This window comes from Cnephaeus nilssonii (assembly GCF_951640355.1).
Source record: "Cnephaeus nilssonii genome assembly, chromosome: 9".
Taxonomy (NCBI): domain Eukaryota; kingdom Metazoa; phylum Chordata; class Mammalia; order Chiroptera; family Vespertilionidae; genus Cnephaeus; species Cnephaeus nilssonii.
Window position 1 is genome coordinate 62,136,998 of NC_137080.1, and position 27,928 is coordinate 62,164,925.

Below are 27,928 nucleotides of genomic sequence, written 5' to 3' on the forward strand. Positions count from 1 at the left end.
GCCTGCGGACTCAAGGGTCCCAGGTTCGATTCCGGTCAAGGGCATGTACCTTGGTTGCGGGCACATCCCCAGTAGGCGGTGTGCAAGAGGCAGCTGATCGATGTTTCTCTCTCATCGATGTTTCTAACTCTCTATCCCTCTCTCTTCCTCTCTGTAAAAAATCAATAAAATATATTTTAAAAAATAAATAAATAAAATGATAATGCAGTAATGTTAAGGAATGTATTTTAGTATTTAAATGTAGCGTTATTTATAGTCTACTTACAATACAGACTCATTTTGTATACATTGCAAGTGAGAAGCAAGTAGGGATTGAATTTTTAATCAGTAATAGGAGCCTAGCTCATAGTTCTCTTGGAGGCCTGGGCAATAATTTCTCTTTTCTTTTCCTTCTAAATATCAGAATCCCAGTAAGGAATGTGAGCCTTATCGAAGAAATGAAGACAAACCAATTGCTCCTTGTGGAGCTATTGCCAACAGCATGTTTAATGGTATGATATAAATACAAAGATATAGATATAGACATAAAATTAGGAAACTTTATATAATCTTACTGGAGGCCCAGTGCATGAAATTTGTGCACTGGTAGGGTCCCTAGTGGCTGCCAGCTGCCAGCTGGGGCCTCCCTCCTTTCCCCCAGCTGGCCCCACCCCCTGGTCGAACTCCCAGATGAACTCTCGGTCGAGGGGACAATTTGCATACTATGCTTTTATTATATAGGATTACAGATTTGATAGTCTAATAAACATGAATGAAATTGAGAAATTCAACAACCTTAAGATAAATATAGGGTGTCCCAAAACAATGTATGTACACTTTAACAGCTGATAGCTCAGTTTTGAACAGGAAATGTATTTTAATAAACACTGCCTTTATAATTATTCAAAGTGTGTGCATACATTTTTGGGGGATACCCTATATATCAATTAGTAATTCAGTGGGGTATTATAACGCTTGTGACTTTCTCTTGAGAATGCTTATATTTTAAGGATGAATTTTTGTTTCTGGGAAGAAATAAGCAGAGACATTGTGCTTTCCTATTTCATATATGATAAAAGCCAGGTTACCTTTCCCACCAACTTTTAATATTTATATCATTAAAAAGATGCTACAGCCCCGGGTCCGGGCGAGGCCGCGGGCCCCTGGATCCGGGTGAGCCTGGGCCCCGGGTCCGGGCGAGGCCGCGGGCCCCTGGATCCGGGTGAGCCTGGGCCCCGGGTCCGGGCGAGGCCGCGGGCCCCTGGATCCGGGTGAGCCTGGGCCCCGGGTCCGGGCGAGGCCGCGGGCCCCTGGATCCGGGTGAGCCTGGGCCCCGGGTCCGGGCGAGGCCGCGGGCCCCTGGATCCGGGTGAGCCTGGGCCCCGGGTCCGGGCGAGGCCGCGGGCCCCTGGATCCGGGTGAGCCTGGGCCCCGGGTCCGGGCGAGGCCGCGGGCCCCTGGATCCGGGTGAGCCTGGGCCCCGGGTCCGGGCGAGGCCGCGGGCCCCTGGATCCGGGTGAGCCTGGGCCCCGGGTCCGGGCGAGGCCGCGGGCCCCTGGATCCGGGTGAGCCTGGGTCCCGGGTCCGGGTGAGGCCGTGCCCCCCCTGGGTCCGGCCGAGACCAAACCAGAGGGAGTCAGACCTGCATTATCACCATTTGTCCACCATCCAGAGCTGAGGGGTCACTGCCGACATGTACTCATAAGGAACTGGTGGACATTGATATTGGGTCTCAAAAGAACTGTTGGTCCAGAAAGAAACTCACTACAGACTGATTTTTTGCCTGTCAGCATAACTATTATTGCCCGTCGCACATTCAATTCTTATAAGTACATCTCTAGTGACACATGATTTCGCTCATCTAGGGGAAATGATGAACAACATGGACTGATGAACAAGAACAGAACCAGAAACAAGGAGGCACCGATCGGACTATCGGGCCTCAGAGGGAGGATAGGGGAGGGTGGGGGGAGAAGGGAGAGATCAACCAAAGGTCTTGTGTGCATGCATAAGAGCCTAACCAATGGTTAAGTTCAACAGGGGGTTGGGGCATCCATGGGGAGGGGTGTGGGATGGGAATGGGGGGATGAGGACAAATATGTGACACCTTAATCAATAAAGAAATTTAAAAAAAAATAAAAATAAAAATAAAAAAAATAAAAAGTGCTACAAAAAAAAAATAAATAAAGACCTTTTAATTCAAAAAAAAAAGATGCTACAGTTGATCATTTAGAGCAGCACTGTCTAATCCTATGTAATAAAGAGTTAATATGCAAATTGACTGTCACACCCTTGCACAAGATGGCTGTCACAAGATGGCCGCAGGGGAGGACAGTTGTGGGCGATCAGGCCAGCAGGGGAGGGCAGTTAGGGGTGACCAGGCCCACGGGGGAGGGCAGTTGGGGGCGATGAGGCATCAGGGGCGGGCAGTTGGGTGTGACCCGGCCTACAGTGGAGGGAGGGCCGTTGGGGGGGACACCAGGCCTGCAGAGGAGGGCAGTTAGGGGCGACCAGGTAGGCAGGGGAGGGCATTTAGGGGTGACCAGGCCTGCAGGGGAGGGAGGGCAGTTAGGGACGACCAGGCTGGCAGGGGAGGGCAGTTGGGGCAACCAGGCCTGCAGGGGAGGACAGTTAGGGGTAACCAGGCCAGCAGGGGAGGGCAGTTGGGGGGGACCAGGCCTTCAGGGGAGGAGGGCAGTTGGGGGCTACCAGGCCTTCAGGGAGGGCAGTTGGGGGGGACCAGGCCAGCAGGGGAGGGCAGTTAGGGACAATCAGGGCGGCAGGGGAGGGCAGTTAGGGGCGACTGGGCCGGTAGGGAGGGCAGTGGGGGCAATCAGGCAGGCAGGCAGGCGAGCGGTTGGGAGCCAGCAGTCCCGGATTGTGAGAGGGATGTCCCAGATTGGAGAGGTGCAGGCTGGGCTGAGGGACGCCCCCCCACCCCAGTGCACAAATTTTGTGCACTAGACCTCTAGTTATAAATATAATGTGAGCCATAAATGTGAGACTTGCATATAATTTTTATTTTTCTAGTAGTCACATTAAATAATAAAAAGAAACAAGTGAAATTAATTTTTAATTAATTTTATTGAGGTAATATTGGTTAATAAAATTATATAGGTTTCAAGTATACAGTTCTGTGATATATCATCTTTATATTGCATTTACCACCCAAAGTCAAATCTCCTTCTATCACCATATATACTGTTTTCCTTAGTAGCTATGCCAGTTTATATTCCCATCATCAGTGATGGTGGGTTGTGTTTTATCAAACTAGAAAGCTTCTGCACAGCAAAAGAAACCATCAGCAAAACAAAAAGGCAGCCAACTGAATGGGAGAAGGTATTTGCAAACAATGGGAGATATTTGCTCTGACGAGGGGTTAATATCCAAAATAAATAAAAAACTCATACAACTCAACAACAACAAAATAACCTACTCAAACAATGGGCAGAGGACCTGAACAGACACTTCTTCCAAGAAAATACACAAATGACCAACAGATATATGAAAAGATGCTCAACTGTACTAGCGGGGAAATGCAAATTGAAACTATAATGAGATACCAACTCACATCTGTTAGAATGGCTATTATCAATAAGACAAATAATAACAAGTGTTGGAGAGGTTGTGAAATTAATTTTAATAATATATTTTATTGAACCCAATAGGTCCAAAACATCATTTCAGCATATAAATGCATATGTATTATATAAAAGTTGTTGATGAGATATTTTATATTCTATTTTTTATACTAAGTCTTTGATATCTGATGTATATTATACATTTACAAAACATTCATTTAGACCAGCTGTAACTTCAAAAGCTCTGTAGCCATGTAACCACTGGCTACTATATTGGACAGTGCAGATGGAGAAATGCATAAACCATTAGCTATTTATGAACGCATTTTTTAAAAGAAAGAAGAGGCAGATTTACCTTGCAAATAGTTTTATTTGGTTTAATATTAAAACATTTGACCTTATCACTATCAGCTAGCCAGATAGGAAAGTAACCTAGAACTGTATTGAGTGAGGAAAGAAAAGTCCATCTGGGATTATAAATTTTTAATTGTTAATTCACTTATAAATAATCAAGAGCAAATATACATCATATGCCTACTCTGTTACCACCACTTTTGGGAGCAAATACCAGATCTTCATTTCTCATAGAGTAAAGCGGGTATTATGGATTTTCAATATTTAGCAATATCTTCCTTTTCTTATGTTTAGATACATTAGAATTGTTTCTGGTTGTCAATGGATCTTATTCAACGGCAATTCCTTTGAAAAAGAAAGGTATTGCTTGGTGGACAGATAAAAATGTGAAATTTAGAAATCCCCCTGGAGAAGGCTCCCTAGAAGAACGATTCAAAGGTAAAATATTACTAATATCCTTTTAAAACATGATATAAGCTAGAAATTTTAATAAAGTACCTAAAATTTTCTATCTTTCTAGTCTTAGAAGATGTTTATGCTTTTTGAAAAACAGCTACTTTTCTTAACTTCATACATAGTAAGGTAAAAGTATGTAGTCTGTTCTAATGTACTGAAATCCTAAAGGAAATGTAAAATTTTAAGCTTAAACTTCTCTGGTATTTTCTTATAAGCATTTTATCCATAATCTTTGAAAACTGCAACAAAGTTTCTTTTTAACAAACACCTGTTATTTATTATAACTATAGATCCAAATTTACTTTTGTTTCTATATCTCAATTTCACAGTGTAATGTTTCATACCATTATATCTTTGCATTAAATTATCTGCCTTTTGGTTTATACTCAACAGCTTACTTTTAGTATTCTCTTAATTGAGATATTAAATCTTTGTAATTATGTTGTTACATGATGAATTGGTTTCTCTCTTGATGTAAGACTTCCTTAGAATATGAATGTATTAAAAAATGAGAAAGATATTCTGGTTGTGTAATGTATATCTTTGTTTTATTAGAGTGTGAATTTTCAGTGAAACTCTTAATAAGAATAGAATATTTTGTCTCTCCCACTCCCACCCCTCCTTTTTAAGATACAACAAAGCCAGTAAACTGGGTTAAACCAGTATACTTGCTGGATTCTGACCAAGATAATAATGGGTTCATAAATGAAGATTTTATTGTTTGGATGCGTACTGCAGCATTGCCTACTTTTCGTAAGTTATATCGTCTTATAGAGAGGAAAAGTAATTTACATCCAACGTTGCCAGCTGGAGACTACTTTTTGAATATCACATACAGTATCCTTTTTTTGGCCATGGGCACAGATTCATAGAATTGGAAAGGAGTGTAATCCAGCCGTATTTTAGTTATGTGGTATGCTACTTTGTGTTGAGTTTTGATCTCTGCATTTTTATATGAGTATATGTATGAGGAAGTATCTTTTATACCTTCCAGAAATATCTTAAATTTTTATATACCTTGTACTAGGGTTTAAGCATATTATTTGGTAAAATTATTTAAAATGTAGGTTCTGGATTTACTTGAAAGCTAATTATTTTTACATGGGTGATTGTAATTGAGCTTAATGGGAAGGCCAGTGAATGTACCTAATAAGTGTTGGTGGCACAGGCTGATTTTTTAAAATATATTTTTATTTCAGAGAGAGGAAGGGAGAGGGAGAGAGAGGGGAACATCAATGATGAGAGAGAATCACCGATCTGTTGCCTCCTGCACGCCCCCTACTGGGGATCAAGCCCACAACCTGGACATATGCCCTAACTGGGAATCTAACTGTGACCTCCTGGTTCATAGGTCAACGCTCAACCACTGAGCCATGGCGGTTGGGCTACAAGCTGTTTCAATATATATTTTTACATATTAAAAATCAGATATGTTAACTAATACATAATTGTTTCTAACTATTGCTCTGTTCATAGTACAAAACATTTTTATTATTAGCTGTAGTTTGCCACATTAATAATTGAGATGTAATTTTCAGTGTTGATAAATATCATTTATTTCATTCTGACTGTGTCAGCATTGTACTAAGTATTTTTCATGCCTTATTTTACTTAAATTCAAGCTTTATGAATTGTCATCTCCATGTTATAGACAAGAATACAAGAACATAGAGCATTTAAGTGACTTGCCTGAGATTACACAGGAAATAAGTAGAAGAATTGGGGCTCATGGTCAAGCTGTTGACCCCAAAGGCCATGACTTTTCCATTCATCACCTCCCTAGCTAGTTTAGACCAGTCCATACCAGCCTAGATGCAGTCTTTCCTAAGACGGAAATGTTGAGCATTACCATTTATTCAAAACAAAGTCCTTATATTTTTAAATCTCTAGTTCATTGTGTATCTTATGAATGAAAAGTTTCTTAAATATTAGCATTTAGATGTTTGCTAATGACAGATTAAAAGTTACCAAGTTTTTTAAACTAGGTCCACCTAGGAGCAATTTTGGGCAGACAGACCCAGTTCAGGTGCTAGTAGAATGAGCATTATCTTGATACTGAATAGCTGCCCTCTGGCTACAATCTCAAGATAATGCTTTAAAATTACTTAAAATGTAGGTTCTGGATTTATTTGTAAGCTAGACATTTTTACATGGGTGACTGTAATCGAGTTACATGGGAAGGCCAGTGTAGCCAAAGTACAGGGCAGCGCTCAATAGCAAGATAATGCTCTTTCTGCTAGCACCTGAGCTGGCTCTGTCTGCCCAGAATTGCTCCACGTGGACCGAGTTTCAAAAACTTGGTCACAGCATCCAAACCTGAACCTCCAGACTACAATAAAGGAAAGTCTTTGGAACGAGCACTCAGGAATTCTCAGCTGAGAATTTGCATCCCAGGAATGGAGAGGAGAACTGTCAGGAGAATGCAGGATATATTAAAGATCGACAAGATGGGCCTGCAAAATATCAAGGGTTAATTATCAAAACTAGGTATAAGGTAGGAACTAGATATTAGAATTAAGGCAGAAGCCCATTTTTTTTAGGTTTGTGATACTGGGAAATACTAGCATGGGTGATTTAAGACCATACTCCTCTGAGCTCTGGGTTAGTTAGAGCTCTCATAATCAGTCCTACCTCAATCAGTGTGAACTGATTTAAGAAACTAGTAGAGCTAAGCCTGCCATTTGGAGTCATTTGGAGAGTTGCAGAAGCCCAGAGAAACAGATGGGGCCCAATACTTGATTCAAAAGATGCTTATGAAAATGTTGTAAATCTTTTACATAAGGTCTTAGTTGTCTCCTTTTCTGACCTGTCACTAATATCCTAGAACTGGTCCATGTTCATCCAATAAACTGGTGTCTCATTTCTTAAATCTCTTTAACAATCCACCTTTCACTTCCACTCTGTTTTAGCCATCACCTCTCTGTGTCATACCATGAGTTTTATCATTACTCCAAATCAGCAAGTTAAGACTTTAGTATAATGTTTTTTTACCCTGTGCTTAGAGTCCTCTCATATTCTCATAACTACTCTCTTGCTACACATGCTCTTTGAGCTCACAGAGACTTCTGATCCCTTCATTTTTTTCCTTGTCTCTTGGTCTGTCAACCTCCTCTTTGAGGGTTTAACTACTACTAGTATTCATTTGAAATATTTTTTTACATTATATTTCCTTTTTAAATTTTAAATATTTATTGTTGAAAGTATTACATAGACCCCTTCTGTTTCATTAACCCTTCTAGTCATTTATTTGTGGCATTTTGCCCCTCCTATGTAATGAGGGCACAAGTATCTGAGAAACGATATAACTGTTAAATTTGGGTGTTTTTTCTTGAAAACTATATTGGCTTATACTACTAACATTTAATCTGCTAAACCAGTTTTTCAAGATAAATATTACACAATTATTTTATGATTCAGAACATAGGAGTAAGGTGCCTGTGTATCATAGAATTATGCCAATGAATTACAAGCAATTAAATGCTAACTTTTTAAGGTATATTTTAAAAATAAAGTCACTGAACATGGAAAAGTTTTCCTATTCACTCTTCAGATTACCCTGTACATTCTTTTGATGGACGAAAACGGATGATCTTAAGCACTATTTCATGGATGGGAGGAAAAAATCCATTTTTGGGGATTGCTTATATCACCACTGGATCCATCTCCTTCCTTCTGGGAGTTGTATTGCTAGTAATTAATCATAAATATAGAAACAGTAGTAATACTGCTGACATTACCATTTAATTTTATATTCTGAAAACAAATTTACCGCATGTACATCAAGGCCAGTTCTATTCAGCCTAGCTTTTGAATGCCGATGTCTGGTTAGTATGTCATTTTTTAAGTTGGCATATAACTTTTTATTTAAAAAAAAACAGTCTTTGTCCTTTACTTATTTCCTATGGATGACTTATGAAAATATATGATGGGTATAAAACAAATTAACTTTATTGATCATGTCAGCACTGTAACTACTGAAATGGCATTCTAATGTTTGCTTTTTTGATGGGACAGCCCATATGATGCATAGAGCCTCTATCATGTGAAATGTGTCTGCTGCTTAAATGTTTATGCTGTGTTGATAAATATTATATTGACATATGTGCTGTATATGTGTGCCTATTGTGTAAAGAGAGGAATTGCAAGATGTATGAGTATAATGATTTGCTAACCTTCGGGATTCAAAGTTATTGAAGAAATGAAGAAAGACCAAATCTAAATAAAACACTTCATCATTGTCATGTGTCATGTGTAAAGGCTTAAAGTATCATCTTTGGTGAGGTGGTTCATGTATTTAATTTATCCAGTACAGTTCTTTGTCAAGCTTAGTTTTGATTTCACCTTTGAAGTCTTACTTATGCTCATGTCTGAAGCGGTCAGGTAGGAGAATTTAAAATTCCTCTTTCCATTTGGTTAACATGTTGCAGTCAGGAACCCCAATTCACTTGATATGTTTTTACATGTGATCATGAAAATACCTCAAGCTGTTTTTACTTTGCAGGTAAGTGTTTTGACTTAAGTACTAATATTACATTGCAGAAATTTTGGAAAATAGTAACCTTTATTTCCTCTATATTTCATTCAATTTTTGCATATAGGTCAAATATGGATGTGTATGCACACTCTTTAATTAATGCACCAATTGTTTTGGTTGGTTTTCCTAATACATATTTTATATATATATATATATATATATATATATTTTTTTTAATCCTCACCTGAGGATAAGGTTATGTGTTGTTTTTTTAATTGATTTGAGAGAGAGAGAGAGAGAGAGAGAGAGAGAGAGAGAGAGAGAAACATCCATGTGAGAGAAAAACATTGCTTGGTTGTCTCCCACATACATCCAGACTGGGAATCCAATCTACAACCTAGGTATGTGTTCTGACCGGGAATTGAACCTACAACTTTTTAGTGTATAGCATGATGCTCCAACCAAATGGGTCACCTGGCCAGGCCTAAGAAATATTTAAAAAAGTGGTTCTTTAAATTTCCTTATTAAATTCTGGAGATTTTTGAGTATGTACATGATAAATTATAATATATATGGTTGAAGCTATTGTATGTTCTATCACGAATTATTTTAATATTCCTAATTGAATAAATGTTGTAATTTGTTTGCTATAGAACTTACTCTTGGATGCAAACTTATTTTTTCACATTCATGAAAATGTATGTCTTAATTAGAGGGCTTAATCTCATTGAAATTGCTTTTTTTTTCCTCATATGTTTGTATAGAAGATTGCCTGCTTATTTAGAATTTGTAATGGTTTCCTTCAGTTATATTTTAAATCAGAAGGTCTGGGAAATATATCAATTTTGATTAATATGTTTTTTTAAAAACCAAAACCAAAACCAAAAAATAGCATAATAGTAAAAACGTGCCACACTTGTTTGTACAGCGTGACTTTTAATTTGTAGAATATTACTTGCATGAGGAACTTAATATATGATTATCCTGAAATTTCTGACTGCAAAGGGTATTCTTTGTCTAAAAATAGTCTTGGTTTTGTCAGTCTTTCAGAATATTATTATTCTGATAATTGACCCTCTTACCCATGGCAGTTGATCTTCTGGGATACATTATTGGGGGAGAGGGGTTCCTGCTAGTTGTCCAGACTGAGTTTGTTCTGTTTAAAGGAGGACTTCCATCCCGCATCCCTTTTTCTAATTGGGGGACCAAAGGTGCTGCTAAAGAAATGTTGAAGAGCCTTCCAACATTATCTCGTCTGTGGTGAAGATGAAATCTTAAAATATATTTGGAGTTTTATCTATTTTATAACTACATTGATGGCTTCAGTTTCTCCTGTCTCCTCCCATTTGAGCTCTAAGGGATTCCTTTTGGTAAATATGAAGAATGTGGAACATTTATATGGCCTCTTTCTTGTGGGCTTTATGCTCATTTTTTGGAAACATTAATGTAATATTCAACTTTCCAAGAATTATGTTTCATTTTAAGACAACTGGGTTAAATAGAAGACATTGAAGAATGCATTAACTTGCAGGAAATATTTTGATATGTGAAGTTTCTCAATTGAAGGAATTATTAGTAAAAACTAAGAAATGTCATTGAAATAATAAGGCAGTTTAAAAATAAATTGATAATAATAACTGTTATCAAGTAGAGAATTATTCAACCAAGAGGAGAGTCAAATGAATATTATTTATTGACTAGTAAGTTTATTTGTAACCTTGGTTATGTTAAAAGATAACTTTCTGTTAGTATGTTCTGTATTAATAAAAATGAACGAAATTAATTTTGCTATGTCCAAGTGTCTTCCTAAAATAACAATGCCCTGGTGTTGTTGCTAATGTTTAGCACTAAATTTTAGCTCAGGGTCAGTGAGCTCAAGTTTTAGCATTTCTATGCCTAGATTTGATTGCCGTATGGATATCTATAATAATAAAAGCATGATATGCTAATTAGACCAGACGTCCTTCCAGACAAAGCTGGGGCTGTGAGGGAAGCCTGGGTCCTGGGTGCCAGAGGGAAGCCAGTACCGGCAGCCGAGGGAAGGAAGGCCTACTCTTGCACGAATTTTGTGCATCTGGCCTCTAGTATAATATATTAATCACTCTGACAGCATCAACTCAATATTATACGTATTATTGAATAACATGTGTTCTTACCAGGAAGTGGTCAAATTGTCACCTGAGTTATAGGCAGACAGGCTAAACTTCATATTATATTAGTTCACAGGAAATGTCTAGTAAAGAAAATGAAAAAGTGGGGTAGAGGCAAGGATGATGAAAATAATGAAGTGAGTGGGGCATTCAGGAAATGAAAAGCCAGACTAGGAAAGAGGAACAGCTGAGAGGTAGGGTTAATGAATGTTGTCCAGTCTGTTCACCTCCTATCTTTATGGAAACACTGCCTTAGAATTACAGTATGGTCGTTTGTTGGTTAAGTCGCAAAGTTTTGTTCTTTGTGAACATGGTTACTTTGAGGAGGACAGGGTGAGGAAGTGCTTTCTCAAGAAGAATTTTGATGCATAAATAAAGAGTTTGGATGATCTAGTAAAGTGTTTTAGAGCCTCTTTTTTAGCCCATGCCCGATTCAATAAATATAAAAATCACATTTCCCCTGATGTCATTTGAAATTTCTAAATAAATCATACCATGGTAACTATATTTGCTTTTATATATCTGTAAAATTTATCAAAGTAACATACACAATTTAAAAAATCTAAAGGTCTTATGATGAAAAGCAGTAGTCCCAATTTACTTTACCTTCCAGAGACAATTATTTTGACTCCAAAAGTTTATTTTGGTATTTATCTTAGTGTATCTAAATAATATGCCTATTCTACTGTTGCTTGATTTAACACTTTTAGACATTACCTTGATGTTACCAGATAATTAAGCTCTCTAACACACTTATCTCCCCTTCTCCCATTATAAAGTTATGCCATAATATTTACTTAATGCATTTGCTACTATTTAATTATACTGTAGTGCAAAACAGTGCACCATGATTACATTTTGTATAATTTTATTTCTTCTGGACTTAATAATCCTCTCGTTTTTCACACAAGTTTCTGGAAATGTCTTAATTTTTTTCCCCCAACTTCTCAGTCAGTTTTACTAGGTTCTCATCACTGGAGAGATCTGTTCTGCATTTGTCATCCGTGCCAATCTGTACTGTGCCTCCCTCCCATCCTCCCTCCCTCTCTCCAGTCCTTTCTTTCCTTCCTTTCCTTCCTTTCACCCCCCCTTTCACCCCCCCTTCCCTTTTCTTCCTTTTATTCCGTCCATCCTCACCCGAGGGTATTTTTCTGTTGATTGTTAGGGAGAATGGAAGGGAGGGGGAGAAGACAGAGAGAGAAAAACATCAATGTGAGAGAGACACATCGATTTGTTGCCTCCTGCATGTGTCCCAGCTGGGGATCAAGCCTGCAACTGAGATATGTGCCCTTGACCGGAATCGAACCCATGACCCTTCAGTCCATGGGGCAACACTCTATTCATTGAGCCATGCTGGCTAGGGCTATACTGGTTGTTTCCTTGTCTAGCCTCAGAGACATTATCCCATGACCTCCTTTGGTCACCCTCCTTGTTGGATGTGCTATTTCCTAGTTTACTGGAGCACTTGCTACCACATTTAAATCTTCCTAAGAAGTGGTATATGAGAGGCAAATTTCCTGAGTCCTTACCTGTCTAAAATGTTCTTATTCCACGCTCACATTTCATTGGTAGTTTGATTACATATACAATTTTAAGTTATACTAATTTTTTTTTTTGAGGACGTGTATGGAAGCATATATATAGCAGTGGACAAAAGTAGGTTTATAGTTGTGAGTACACAAAATAGTTTATTCTTGAATTATTATTATCATATTATTTATATTACAACTATAAACCTACTTTGCCCACCCCTGTAATTTTGCTTTTCATACTGTTTACACTGATTTTTTTTCTTGTTGCTATTTTTAATTTTAGTTTTCTTTTCACATAGGTGACTCCCTTGTCCTTGTATACATGGCTAGCCTCAACAATCTGTCATGTAAATAATTGAAAGCTCTTTGTGGGCAGTGCTTGACTAGTGAGAGGCTTCACTTGCACAGTGCAACTCAAAAATGCCTCTCGGTGAATTATTTGTTCTCTTCATGATAAAAAGCTTAGACAAGTAGTAAATAGCTGGCAGGTCAACAGTTGTAGGTGGAATGAATTTTGAGAAAGACTGCATTAGGAAATAGTTGTCAGGGACTGTTCAGTTCCTCTAGGGAAGAATTCTCTGATCGGCACAAAGAAGTGGTTGAACCTCGGAGGGTCTGTTTATTCCTGCCTTAACTCTGCCTCTGCCTTGTCCTCCACCTCACTTTCTGTTTTCCACTTAATACATGTTTCTTTATATCTGTCCCTCAGCATATTCCTTTCATCTAGTAGTCTCCCATTACTTTCTCCTGATAAAAGTTCTCTTGTCTCGCCCAGCCGGTGTTTCTCATTGGTTGAGCATCAAACCATGAAAGGTCAAGGTTTGATTCTGGGTCAGGCTACACACCCAGGTTGCGGGCTCGATCCCCATTAGGGGGTGTGAGGGAGGCAGCAGGTAGATAATTCTCTCATCATTGATCTATCTCTCCCTAGCCTTTCCTCTCTCTGAAATCAATAAAATAAAATAAAAAAGGTAAAGAGAAGTTCTCTTGTCTTCAACCTGTGGGAACAGTGATGGAGGCGAGAGATTGTATTTGGCTGAGAGAGGTAGGGCAGAGGCTGTATAATTTTCAAGTAGCCATTTTTAGGCCTGTCCCTTGGCTCTACTCTTTGCCATAACTTTTACCTCCAAGTCAGCTTCTCAGGGATCATGGGACCAATCAGCATGCTTCTCACCGATACCCACTTGCAGTCCCTTCAGATCATTGCAGCTTCCTCTGTCCTCCTCAGTCATATCGCAACAGCTTTCTGTTTTCCAGAAATCTGTTGAAATCCCTTCTCTGTTTCTGTCTCCTCTCTACTTTTATTCCTTTTGGGCTCATATCTTTTTTAAAGGATGGGTTTTAGATTATCATACAGTCAACTTTTTTTCTTGTAGTATACAGTTCTGTGAGTTCTAACTCATGTCTAAATTTTTGTTACCTTCATAGCATACCGAGCAGTACCATCAACACTGCCCCCCTCCCCTGCCAAACTCCCTTATACTGTTCCTTTTTGTCACACTTAACCTCGCTGATAACCCCAGGCAACTGATCTCTTTTCCATCCCCACAGTTTTGTCTTCTAGAATGCTACAAATGGAATCATACCATATGTAACCTTTGAAACTGGCTTCTTTCACTCAGCATAATGCCTTTGAGATTCATCCAAAGATCTATCAATACCTCAGAACCTTTCAATTTTCTTTCATTTTGCTAGAGTGAAAGGAAGAAAAGACTCTTAGGGCCAATTCACTATCAAACCAGAAACATCTTGAAGCACCTTGTGATTTCATAACATTTTATAATCTTTTTTCTCATACTTATTTAAAAATTTTTATTAATTGGGATGATATTGATTAATAAAATTACATTGGTTTCAAATATATGTTTTATAATATTTTTAAAAACTTAATAAGGTTTTTATGCATTTTAAGTGACATTAATGGGAGCTTGTCTGTTTGTGTGTCACAAGCTTTTCTATCCAGGGTAATGTGGAAGAAGATTGAACTCATCATACATCACTTTAAAATGTCAAGACCGGTATGCCACTTTGTTTCAAGGACCAGAAATGCAGAAAAAATAGCTTAACAAATACATGCAAATTGCAATTGAATCAGTGGTCTAAAATAATCTCCGGAGTGTGTTGTCTTTTCTTTACACAGCGAGAGTGGTTTATATTTTGTTGTCATTGTCAAATTCAGCCAGGCTTTAATCCCATGATTGTATTCTGCTCTGGTCACTGTCAACTGTGTCTAAAGGATTATGTAGGAAGAGTATGGGTTTCAGAAGCAGGTTGATCTGGCTCATATCCTACCTAATAATAGACAAACATGTAAATTGACCATACCTCCGCTACGCCACCAGCCAATCAGGAGTGATATGCAAATTAACCCAATAAAGCTGGTGGTTAATTTGCATACACAGGCACCGAGTGACGGGGGCAGGATGCTTGCATTGTCGCCATGGCAACAATGCAAGTGTCCCGCCCCAACCTCGTCTCTCAGGGCCTCTGGGCAGCATGGGAAGGCAGGGCCAGAGATGAAAGAGGCGGCTCCCGGAGCGGAAAGAGGCGGCTCCGGGGCCTGAGCGGAAAGGGGCTTGGCTGGAGTGGAAAGGCGGTGCCGGCAGCCAGGGAAAGGAAAGCCCATTCTAGCACGAATCTTCGTGCATTGGGCTTCTAGTATATGTATAAACTGTATCTTCCGATCATTTAATCTCCTAAACCATTTACTTTTCAGTAAAATGGGGATTTTAATACCTACTTGACAGATTTTGTTTTGAAGAATAAGGGAAATGATAGATGGCAAGCACTTAGCACAAAGTATAGGAAAATGGCACTCAGTGAACAATTTCCAATTCTTCTTGTCGAATCAAATGAATTCACCCTTATCTTGAACTTTGTGCCTCATTTGATAGTTTTGCATTTTCCTTCCCTCTTCATCCTTAGCATGTGGCTTCTGTGAATAACTCTCCTGATTTTCTTCCTACTTATTTGTTACCTAGTCTATATATTCCTCAGTTATGCTCACCATATAAAATGTTGGGGATTCTTTGAAATTGTGTTCTGGGCCCTCTTCTCACTTTACAAACACTCCTTGAGCAGTCTTAAATTTTTATCACTTCTACCATCTTCACACTGACTTCATTATCTATTCTTGTGCCTTGATATCTCTTGTGAACTCTAGGTCTTGTCTTGGATTCTCCTTGAATTTCTCAAGTGTAATAAGGCCCAAACAGGAATCTCATACTAGCCTGGGGTTTCTCTTAATACTCCTCAATATAGTGAATGGTATGACCAACCACCTTATGAGTTAAGCCAGAAACCTTGCTTTCCTCTCCAACTTCCCAACCCAATAAATAACTACATTCTGTTGATTTTTAAAAAATATGTATTTTTATTGATTTTTTTACAGAGAGGGAGAGGGATAGAGAGTTAGAAACATCGATGAGAGAGAAACATCAATCAGCTGCCTCCTGCACACCCCCTACTGGGGATGTGCCCAGAACCAAGGTACATGCCCTTGACTGGAATTGAACCTGGGACCCTTGAATCCACAGGCTGACACGCTATCCACTGAGCCAAACCAGTTCAGGCTATATTATGTTGATTTTTAAAGGCACTTCCTTATAGCTGGCTCTTTAATCCATCTCGTTATATCTTTGTTGCTTACTCATTTCAGGTTTTCTTTCTTCCTTGGATTACTATAATTGCCTTCTCATGGACTCTGTTCCTAGTAACTCATGTCCAATCCAGCCTTTCACAGCTACCAGAATGATCTTGAAGCAATTCTGATCTTGACAGTCACGACCCACAGGCTGAGAACCGCTAGCAGGGTCGCCTAAGACCATCGGGAAACACAGATATTTACATTACGATTCATAACAGTAGCAAAATTACAGTTATGAAGTAGCAACAAGAATAATTTTATGGTTGGGGGTCACCACAACATGAACTGTATTAAAGGGTCGCAACATTAGAAAGGTTGAGAACCACTGTACTAGAGGCTCAATGCACAAAATTCGAGCACTGGTGGAAGGGGGGTCCCTCAGCCTGGCCTGTGCCCTCTTGCAGTCTGGGACCCCTCGGGGGATGTCCACCTGCTGGCTCAGGCCCGATCACCCTGGGGATTGAGCCTAAGCCGGCAGTCCAGTACCCCTTGCTCCTTACCGCCCACCTGCTCGCTGCTCTTTACCACTCAGCTCGCTGCTCCTTATCACTGCCGTGGAGGCAAGAGAGGCTCCCACCACCGCCACTGAGCTCTCCAGTTGTGAGTCCGGCTTCTGGCTGAGTGGCGCTCCCCCAGTGGGAGCGCACTGACCACCAGTGAGCAGCTCCTGCATTGACCATCTGCCCCCTGGTGGTCAGTGCACATCATAGCTACTGGTCGTTCCACCAGTCATTCGGTCGATTTGCATATTAGGGTTTTATTATATAGGATGTTCTAAAGTATTTTTCATATATAAGGATTTTAGAGCCAGAGATAAAGATTAGGAGTTTTCATCAACCCCTTTAATGATGAAAAGACTGAGGCTTGCAATTAGATAAATTGTTTAATGGTAAAATAGTATAGCAGTTAATTGACAACCAAATGTTTCCTGATTCTTAACTATATCATAATTAAAATAGGGAGTTATAGAGAAATGCTACCTTTTATCTAACTAGTAGGTTTTTCGTTTTTAATCCTCAGCAGAGGACACACTTTTATTGATTTTAGAGAGGGAGGAAAAGAGAGGGAAACATCAATGTGAGATCGATCGGCTGTTTCCCGTACTCCGACCAGGGATTGAACCCGAAACCTAGGTATGTGGCCTGATGGGGAATCAAACCTGGTATGTGGGACATGACACTCCAACCAACTGAGCCATCTGGCCAGGGCTAACTAGTTTTGATACATTAAAGTTTACATGATGTTGGTTCTATATTGTTTTTATAAAACTGAATGTGGATTAAGCATGGTTCAGAAAAAAAAAATACACATCACATTCCCATAAAACTATTCAGGCATTTGTCTTCTTTTTGTTTGTAGATGCTATAAGGCAGGATCAAAGTAAGGGTTTGACTTCTTTTTTTTTTTTTAAGGAAAAGAAAGGTTGAGTCCCTTTGTGATTTGGTAATTTCCATCAGTTAATTGTGAAATATTTTCACTTAGTAATTTTACATCTGGTGCCCACAAATTTATCTTGCTGACAACACCTAAATTAATCATTACCTACCACATATCTACATGTACTGCCAGTTCTGTTTTAACGTTCAAGAACCCTCTGGAGGAAATATTTTTCAAAAGAAGAGCGATGTCTGATAATTTTTCCAATATTACGAAAGAACCTATGTTTTGGAAAGGAACCTATTTTGAAAATAACTATTCTGCTTCAGAGGATGAATTTACAAACCTGGTAACAAATTTCAGGTGTGCCTGGGAAGATCTAGTAAAGTTTAATAGGTTCGCAGGCACATTCAGCCATATTTTTGGTCAGGGTAATCACAATTTACAGAGCAAGAACAAGGAGACAATGAGTGAGGAACCCTGGGACTTAAAAATGTTTGAAAGGAGTACAATAAGTATTAAGAAAGATTTTTTTTTTGAATTTTCACATTCAGTATATTCTTTTGTACAGCATACTATTTATTTAACCAGTATTTACTATGTGCCAGTTACTTAGTGTAGGTGCTGGGGATACATCAATGACCAAAATAAAATATTTTCAAGCAGAGTCATTATCTAACAAGTTCTTAAAAGGATTACTGCTGTTTGGAATATAAACTGAGTGGAAGAGCTGAAAGGAGGGAAACCAGTTTAAAATAATGCAGGCAAGAGATGATGATGGGTTGGCTTGGAGTGGTAAAATGAGAAGTGGTCAGACTCAGATTATATTTTGAAGGTGCAGCCCATACCTTGGGACTTGAAGGAAACTTCTGAGGAGAGCACTTGGAAATGAGTGGAAAGAAGAATTCCGTTTTGGTTGTAATTTTGCGATGCCCGTTAGACATCTAAGTGGAGATGTCTGGAGTTAAAGGGAAAGGTCAGGGTGGTGAGTTGTCAGCACACAAATGGTGTTTTGTGGCACCAGATGGAATCCCAAAAGGGATTAATGTTTTTTAAAAAGCTGGTATTTTCAAATTTAGAGATTTTGAGGATGAGGAAACTAGAAGTAGCAACTGCTGAAATAAAAGGACAGACATTGTATATGGAAGGCTCATTAAGACAATGTTTCAAATTGTAGTATACATACATGATATAGTGTATTGTAATTATGGCTTATTTCCAAATAAAAAAATTGAAAATATACATTGAGGGAGTGACCAAGTATGTTAAGTGTTATTCATAGATGGTAGATGAAAATTGAGGTTGACAGTTTATTTGGCAACATAGAAGCCATTGGTGATCCTAACAAGAGCAGTGAAAGCCTGCCCCAAATGAAATAAATAAATAAAAAATTAGAAGCGGAAGGAAAGACAAGTATAAAGAAATCTATGTTTTATTTTTAAGAGAAATGGGATGGTAACTGAAGTCAAAGGAGGTTTATTTGTTTAATTTGGGAATGTGAGTGAATGATCCAGTAAAGGGGGGGAAATTATACTGTACTGACATGCAAATAAGGATCAGCATCTATTTTAGGATCTATTTTATGTGAATCTTTAGTTCTTTTTGGACAGAGCCGTAAGTGTCCTAGATCTGTCACCCAATATATATCAGTTTTCTGTTGGTTAGCAGTTTACCCTCTTTAAGCAGTCATAGGGGATTGGTAAGAAATTTACATAATCTCTTAGAAGTTTACAGTCTAGTTCGCTAAGTGAAGAAAACATAAGAAAGCACATACAAGTTTAACAAATTCAAATTATAAACAATCCACTTTTAAACATCTGTATGCTCCAGCTATTGGCACCTGTAACTGTCCTCCAAGATTTGTTTACACTATGTAATGCGGAGCGGGGAAGAAACCCGGTCCTTTCAGTCCTAATCCAGGGAAGAGAGGACTTGGATTATTTATAAATCTTAGTGGAGAGAACTTGAACTGGGACAGGTAACTTGGTGGGTCTAACACCAAAGATTAGAATAATTTTAGTAGTATTGTCTGTCTACACATTTCACCTATGCTGAACACATATGTCATCAGCTTCCTATTTGTATTGACAATGGGTTAATTAGAACTGAGTTTGTAAAAAGGTGAAGAGATCTTTATTGTAGTATAGGGTAGTTTTACATTTACTAGTACACATACTTGGGAGTGGGCACAAAGAATAAAGACGCTTGCAATGTAGCATATAAGCAAGATGGATGCAGGACACTCTGACAACGTACCTGTTCAATGATTTCTTTGGCTAACAACTCCAGTTACGGAAAGTGCCCTGCTGGACCTAAGACGGCAAGACTTGAGTTCAGATTTGCCATCCCAGTCCTTGTCCCCGATTTAAAAACTCCCCCTCTTTTCAGCGTTTCCCTAGGCACAGAGAAATGAGAGAACAGCTTCCACAATTTTGGGACCCTGTGGAAGAGCTTTTTTGCATGGGGGTTCTGCAGCATCCAGAGGTACAAGAAGATAAAAATTGGTATCCCGACGCAGGTCTTCACAGCATGTTCTCAGCACAAGGAACAATAACGCCCTCACAGCAGTTTCTTCGATGGAGAAAACTATCCGTGTAAGAGGAGTTACCCTTTTTGTTCCCAAATTCACCCATCTTCACATCTTATAGTTGTGCCAACCCAGTGCTCATTCAGCCTCTAAACGGGCTCAAAGGTTGCTCAAAGTTTTACGCCTTCACGTTCAAACTACACACACTAACTTTCTAGGATAGCGTGGTCTCACAATAATCTTATCTAAGCGAGTTACAAGAGAGAGTAACACCCCACTCCCCGCGTCTCTGGTCTCAAAGGTCGTTTGCTTTCCCCAGCCAGCCGGGGGAAAAGGCCTCCGGCAGGCCGGGAACGAGACGAGGGGGCCCGAACGGCCAGCTGGCTAGAGCGGTCACCCTGTCGCCGCTCTCGCTGTCCTTCCGCTCTCTATGGTTAGGAGCGCCAGCCCTCCCCCGCCCAACCGGAAATGTTTAGGACCCCTGACTTTTGCGCAGGCCCAGAAGGTAGTTCCGGTTCCGGTGTGACGTTACGCATTCCCGGCGTTTAGTAGTCGCGGTTGGTGGGCACTAACTGAGCCAACATGCTGCGGAATCTGCTGGTGAGGAGCTCCTCGTCCTGCAGTTGCGATGTCGGGTGGGAGCGTTGGGGGAGGAAGCTAAGGGACCACGACCGACTCACAAGCCTGGTCTGAGAGGGAGAGGCGGGCGGCTTCCTGGGTCACCTTGCTCCGCGTCCTTTTCTCCGGACGTTGCTTTCCCTTCGCCCCAGTCTCTGCTGGGTACATATAGGGAGTGGAGAAGCCGGGAAAGTGAGCACAGGATTGTTAGTTAGATACGCCTTGGTTTTTTTTGTTTTGTTTTGTTTTTGTTTTCCCCTCGTCGCCCCTAACTCTGGGGGACATGGATGAGTTTAGTAGCTCTGATGTGAGTAAATCCGAGGTCCAGGGGGGAAGGTTCTGATACCGGAAGCCTCAGACGGAAAGATGTTCCTCTATTACTGAAAGGGTGTAGGTTTCAGTAGCTTCGTGAGCATCAGATTTCAGCTAGAAAAGCAGAGCGTCCAGTTTTGGATGGGACTTGAGCAGTCGTGGTGGCAGCGCAGTGTTGCTTCCTTCAGACGGTTCTGCAGTGTCCTTCAGCCCTCCACCGACTTTGAGCATGGGAAATATTTCTCCACATTTGCGAAAAGGAAAATGAAACAGTGATCACTTTATTTTGTAACAATAAAAAAGGTTTTACTTAGTTTTGTAATATGTTTTAGAAAGTGGAGTTTCTTTCATTATTTAATTCAATTGGATATGTAATGCAAGTCTCCTTTTTTAAAAGATTTATATCTTATTAAAGATTTTTTAGGAAAAATGTAATGAGAAGTATCTTAGGAACCATGCTAGTTTATTTTGAGATCGCGTAATAGATTTTTTAATATGGTAGAGTATTAAATGAAAACATTTGAGCTTTATCAGTGTATTTTGTAATCATTTTTTATTTCTGTAATATTATATCAGTATGTTTTCTTCAAGGATTACATAATACTGGTTCAACTCAGGTCAAGGTCAGGTTTATTTGTGCTCAAAATTCGCATGAATTGCTTCTTTTTAAAACAAAAATATTTTATTGATTTTTTTACAGAGAGGAAGGGAGAGGGATAGAGAGTTAGAAACATCCATCAGCTGCCTCCTGCACACCCCCCACCGGGGATGTGCTCACAACCAAGGTACATGCCCTTGACTGGAATGGAACCCGGGACCCCTGAGTCCACAGGCCCACGCTCCATCCACTGAGCCAAACCAGCCAGGCATGAATTGCTTCTTGAATGTGGTCTTTGGAGACTGCAGAATCAATATATATAAAAGGCTAAGCGACCGTCGCATCCGAAACAACCAAACGGACAACTGAATAGGCTGTGTGGGGTGACCAGGCTGACAGGGGGTTAGTGAGGAGCGACTAAATGACTGAGCAGCAGGCTGCCTGGGGAGACCAGGCTGGCAGGGGGTTTAGTGAGGGGCAACCAGGCCGGCAAGGGGGGGCAGTGAGGGGCGACCAGGCCGGCAGAGGGGGGCAGTAAGGGGCAAGCAGGCCGGTGGGGGGGGGACAGTTGGGGGGCGACCGTACCAGCAGGGGGGGCAGTAAGGGGCAGGCCGTCAGGGGGGAGCTGTAAGGGGTGATCAGGCGGGTAAGGGGGAGAGAGTTGGGGGCGACTACACTGGCGGGGGGGGCAGTTAGGGGTGACCAGGCTGGCTGGGGGGGGGGGGGGAGTTAGGGGCAATCAGGTGGGCAGACAGGTGAGCAGTTAGGAGCCATTGGTCCCGGATTATGAGAGGGATGTCCAACTGCCAATAATCGAGCCTAAACCAGCAGTTGGACATCCCCCGAGGGGTCCCAGATTGGAGAGGGTGCAGGCTGGGCTGAGGGGACCCCTCCCTCCCCCATGCATGAATTTCGTGCACCAGGACTCTAGTGTAGTATAAAGAGCAGAGGATAGCCAACACATTGGAAAACCTGGATGTTGGTTTATAACTTTGTTACTGACAAATTGGATAGATTTTAACCCTCACTTTCCCTCTTCTATAATTGTGAAGATTGTGCATGGATGGTTTTGAAGGTTTCTGTAAGCCCTAAATCTGTTTAATATGTATGAATTTTTAATTTCAGGCTCTTCGTCAGATTTCCCAGAGGACCATAAGTACTGCGTCACGCAGGCAGTTTGAAAATAAAGTTCGAGAGAAACAAAAGCTATTTCAGGTACTGAAGTATTTTATAAGAGATTTTTATTTATAATAGTATGATTACCAAAAGGTAAAGATAGGAAGTAAATCTGGAGATGTCTAATTATTAGTGAATCTGTTGTATTTAGCAAAAGAATAATAAGAAACTGTCTATTGATAGCTAACAGCATTTGCTATATCTAGGAGGCCCTTGAGAAAGCAGAATAAATTAGGGGGACAGAGACACTTTCTTTGGAGGAGTTACATCGTGTAGTTGCACAGGAATAGGCAAATAGACGTTAGGAAGGGCCCAGAATATAGATAAAGATATATATGTATGTATGAATTTAATACATGTTATATCAGTGGAAAAAGTGATATAATGAGTATTGGAAAAATTGGCTATTTTAAAGGAAGAAAAGTTACATCCCTTCTATACTGTATATTAAAAGATAAATTGCAGATATAAATGCCTCTCAAAAAAATTAGAAGAAAATATAGGAGATATTTCTTTTTTTCCACCAGTTTGGTTGAGATATGATTGACAAAAATTCTGTATGTCTAGGTTGTACCTGAGATTTTGCTGCCTATGGTTTCTTCTAGGATTTTTATGGTTTCCTGACTTACATTTAAGTCTTTTATCCATTATAAGTTATTCTTGTGTATGGTGTAAGTTATTGTCTAGTTTCATTTTTTTGCATGTATCTGTCCAATTTTCTCAACACTATTTATTGAAGAGACTGTCTTGACTCCATTGTATGCTCTTGCCTCCTTTGTCAAATTTTAATTGAGCATAATGGCTTGGGTCGATTTCTGGGGTCTCTGTTGTGTTCCATTGAAATATATGCCTGTTCTTATGACAGTACCAGGCTGTTTTGATTACGGTGGCTTTGTGGTATAATTTGAAATCTGGTATTATGATTCCTCCAACTTTGTTTTTCTTTCTCAAGATTGCTGCAGCTATTCAGGAACTTTTTTGATTCCATATACATTTTTGGAGTATTTGTTCTAGATCTGTGAAATATGCTATTGGTATTTTAATAGAGATTGCATTGAATCTTTAGGTTGCTTTGGGTAGTATGGACCTTTAAATGATGTTGATTCTACTAGTCCCTGAACACGGTATATTCTTCCACTTTTTATATCTTCTGTCTCTTTTTCAACATCCTGTAGTTTTCTGAGTACAGGTCTTTGCCTCCTTGGTTAACCTTTTTCCTAAGTATCTTAATTTTTTTATTGCAATGGTAAATGGGATTATTTGCTTATTTTCTCTTTCTGAGAATTCATTATTGGTGTACAAAAAAGCCATCAATTTTTGGTTGTTGATTTTGTATCCTGCTTTGTTGCCAAATTCATTTATTAAATCTAGTAGTATTTTGGTGGAGTCTTTAGGGTTTTCTGTGTATAATATCATGTCACCTGCGAATAATAAGAATTTTACTTCCTCCTTTCCAGTTTGGATGCCTTTTATTTCTTGTCTGATCACTGTGGCTAGGACTTCCAGTACTATCCTCCTATATAATAAAAGGGTAATATGCAAATTGTCCCCTCTACCGGGAGTTCAACCAGGGGACGGGCTGGCTGGCCAATGGCCTGTGGCCCCTCCCCCATGATGGCCCCGCCCCTGATCGGCCTCCCACCCCAATTGGGGGCGGGGCTGGCCGGCCAACCCCCCGCGTCCCCTCCCCCTGGCCGGCCCAGCCCAATCGGTGCCGATCAGGGCGGGCCTGCTGGACCCCACCTGTGCATGAATTTGTGCACCGGCCCTCTAGTGTTGAATAAGAGTGGTGAAAGCAGACATCCCTGTATTGTTCCTGTTCTTAAGGGAAATGCTTTTAGTTTTTGCCCATTGAGTATGATGTTCGCTGTAGCTGTCATATTTGGCCTTTATCATGTTGAGATGTGTTCCCTCTATTCTCACTTTGCAGAGAATTTTTATCAAAAACAGGTGGGGATTTTGTTGAATGCTTTTTCTGCATCTATTGATATGATCATGTGATTTTTGTCTTTCAGTTTGTTTATGTGATATATCACATTTATTGATTTGCGAATATTGTACCAGCCTTGCATCCCTGGAATAAATTCCACTTGGTCATGATGTATGATCTTTTTAATATATTACTAGATCTAATTTGCTAATATTTTGTTGAGGATTTTAATATTTATGTTCATCAGGGATATAATTGGCCTGTGATTCTCTTTCTTTGTAGTGTCTTTATCTGGTTTTGGGATTAGGATAATGCTGGCTTCATAAAAAGAGCTTGAAAGTGTTCCTTTCTCTTGGGTTTTTTGTAATAGTTTGAGGAATATAGGTGATAGTTCTTTGAATGTTTGGTAAAACTCCCCTGTGAAGCCGTCCAGACCCAGGCTTTTGTTTGCTGGGAGTTTTTTGATTACTGCTTTTATTTCATCAGTTGTTATTGGCCTATTCAGATTTTCTGATTCTCCCTCATTCAGTTTTGGGAAATTGTATTTTTCTAGTAATTTGTCCATTTCATCCACATTGTCCTGCTTGTTGGCATATAGTTTTTCATAGTATTTTCTTACAATCCTTTGTATTTCTGTGGTGTCATTGGTTACTTCTCTGCTTTAATTTCTGATTTTATTTATTTGGGTCCTCTCTCTTTGTTTCTTGATGAATCTGGCTAATGGTTCATCAATCTTGTTTATCCTTTCAAAGAACAAGCTAGTGGTTTATTGATTTTTCTGTATTTTTTTTTAGTCTCTGTCATTTATTTCTGCTCTTAATGTCTATTATTTCTTTCCTTCTACTTACTCTGGACTTTTCTTGTTGTTCTCTTTCTGGTTCTTTAAGTTGTAGGGTTAAATAGTTTATTGTTATATTTTTCTTTCTTTCTTTTCTTTTTTTTTTTTTTGAGGTAGGCCTGTAGTGCTATGACCTTCCCTCTCAGGACTGCTTTTGCTATGTCCCAGAGATTTTGGGTTGTTGTGTGTTCATTTTCATTTGTTTCCAGGAAGTTTTTGATTTCATTCTTGATCTTGTTGGTAACCCATTCATTATTTAATAATAAAAGGCTAATATGCAAATTGTCCCCTCCGGCAGGAATTTGACCAGGCGGGGTTCGACCCAACCATGTAGCTGCCAACTGGCCTGATCAGGGCCCCAATCGCACCCCCCCCCCCCTGCAACCTCCCATGCCTCCTCCCTCCAGCCAGCCCTGCCCCCATTGGCCTCGATCGCCAGCCAAGCCAAGGGACCCTACCTGTGCACGAATTCGTGCACCAGGCCTCTAGTTGTTTAATAATGTGCTATTTAGCCTCCATGTTTTTGGGTGTTTTTACTGGAGTTGATTTCTAATTTACTATTCTACAAATAGTAATTAAGTTGATAAACTCAAAGAGTACATTTTCATATCATTGACACTTATATTTTATATATTCCATGAAAAGAACATAATTATTGGATCTCAAATTAACTTTAAAAGAAAGAGTGTTGACTTTAGAAGTTCTTAATTTAAAAGTAGTGGTAGGAGTAGTAGTAATAGTAGTAGTAGAGAAAAAAATCAGGAAAATTGTAGTTCTTTTTAATTTTGAAATTTAAAGTATTTAAATTCCAGGAGTTTATGCAGCCATCTAATTTTATATGAATGGATTAGTCTTTTTATTAATATTATTTTTTTAATTTAGGAGGACAATGGAATTCCAGTGCATCTAAAAGGTGGGGTAGCTGATGCCCTCCTGTATAGAGCTACCATGATTCTTACAGTTGGTGGTAAGACATTTGGAATGCTTGGTTTATAGAAAAGTAATAGTAAGATAACTAACAATTTCATTGCTTTTACTATGCCAGTATTTTTAAAATATTATTTCTTATTAAATTCATTGGGGTGACATTTATTAATAATAATATATATTTCAAGTATATAATTTTATAATACATTGTCTGTACATAGCATGCTATGCCAGTATTTTAACACAGGCAGTCTTTCTCCAGAATCTGAGATCTTATTGCTTTGCTATAAGGATTCAAGAGGGTGATTGGTACATATTGTATAAGAACATTTTAATGTCTTTAACAAATATATCAGTAAAGTTTGATGATTGGCTTTCCATGTGCCATTGGTGGCCCTGCAGGCCTTTGGAGGAATCGAAGGCATCTACTCTACCCCATCTCCTGTAATGGGCTTTTAAACATTTTGTGATACATAATAAAAACATTTTACATCTCAATTTTGTACACACTTACTTACGACAAAACCAGTACAGACCAATACTTACTACTATATGTGAAGTGCTTTGACATTTTTTTCTGTGGATTGGGCAGGTCCATTATTCAGTATTGGCAGTGTAATACACAAATTGGTATAGTAGGAGCAGAGTTATGAATTTCTAGTTATTAGCTATTCTTACATTAAATTTGGTTATTTTAAAATTATATATCATGTTCCTTAGTTTTACATTGATAATACACTTTAGGGAAAGCTTGTGTATTTTTACCTCTTGTTGGTTTTTTAATCATTCTTAGCTTTCTCAGGCAATCTTAGATAAGTATGGAAATTATCTTTATGTATGTTCTTAATTTTACTTAAAATTTTTTGTTTTTAAGATGACAAATACAGTATTGCGCTGTATCTAACACTTTGTGTAGAAGTTAAGTAATATTGAAACCAGAATAAATATTATATACAGGGTAACTTAAAAATGTATACATACTTTAATAGCTGATAGCTCAATTTTGAAAATGAAATGTATTTTAATAAACGCTGCCTGTATAATTATTGAAAGTATGCATATATATTTTCTTGGGTCACCCTATTTTTTAAAAAATTTGCCAGTACCCATTAAAGTAGTCTTATTGCCAACCTTGCCTTTATCTTACAATTTTTAGCTGGAATATTAGGTTTATACATTTAAATCTTAGAATTTCTTCTAAGTTATTCTTGTGTTTCTTTTATTTTTTAGGAACAATTTATGCCATATATCAGCTGGCTTTGGCTTCATTTCCCAAGAAGCAGGGTTGACGTCAGTTATCCTCCCAGCAATCAGCTGGTTCAGTTTCATTCAGCTCTCTATGGACCAGTAAGCTGACAATAACTGAGTTCTTCTTTGGGATCAATATTTATTGACTTGTACTAACTGCCACCAATAAAGCAGTCTTTACCATGCTTTGTCTTATTTTATCACA

General features: G+C 39.2%; 2 protein-coding genes across 2 annotated transcripts in view; both read left to right on the top strand.

Annotated features, from left to right (window-relative positions):
* Positions 1-9,499, top strand: part of TMEM30A (transmembrane protein 30A) — a 39,827-nt gene extending 30,328 nt beyond the window's left edge. The window contains exons 4-7 of the mRNA XM_079780851.1: positions 404-491; positions 4,209-4,352; positions 5,001-5,207; positions 7,921-9,499. Of these exons, the coding sequence (XP_079636977.1) occupies positions 404-491; positions 4,209-4,352; positions 5,001-5,207; positions 7,921-8,114 (633 nt within the window). The 3' untranslated portion in view covers positions 8,115-9,499. The remainder of the gene's footprint in view (positions 1-403; positions 492-4,208; positions 4,353-5,000; positions 5,208-7,920) is intronic.
* Positions 9,500-20,579: 11,080 nt separating this feature from the next.
* On the top strand, positions 20,580-27,908 carry COX7A2 (cytochrome c oxidase subunit 7A2). The gene is made up of 4 exons (XM_079781199.1): positions 20,580-20,676; positions 22,730-22,819; positions 26,431-26,515; positions 27,706-27,908. The coding sequence occupies exons 1-4, from the start codon at positions 20,659-20,661 to the stop codon at positions 27,762-27,764; spliced, it is 252 nt and encodes an 83-aa protein (XP_079637325.1). The 5' UTR covers positions 20,580-20,658; the 3' UTR covers positions 27,765-27,908.
* Positions 27,909-27,928: the final 20 nt, after the last annotated feature.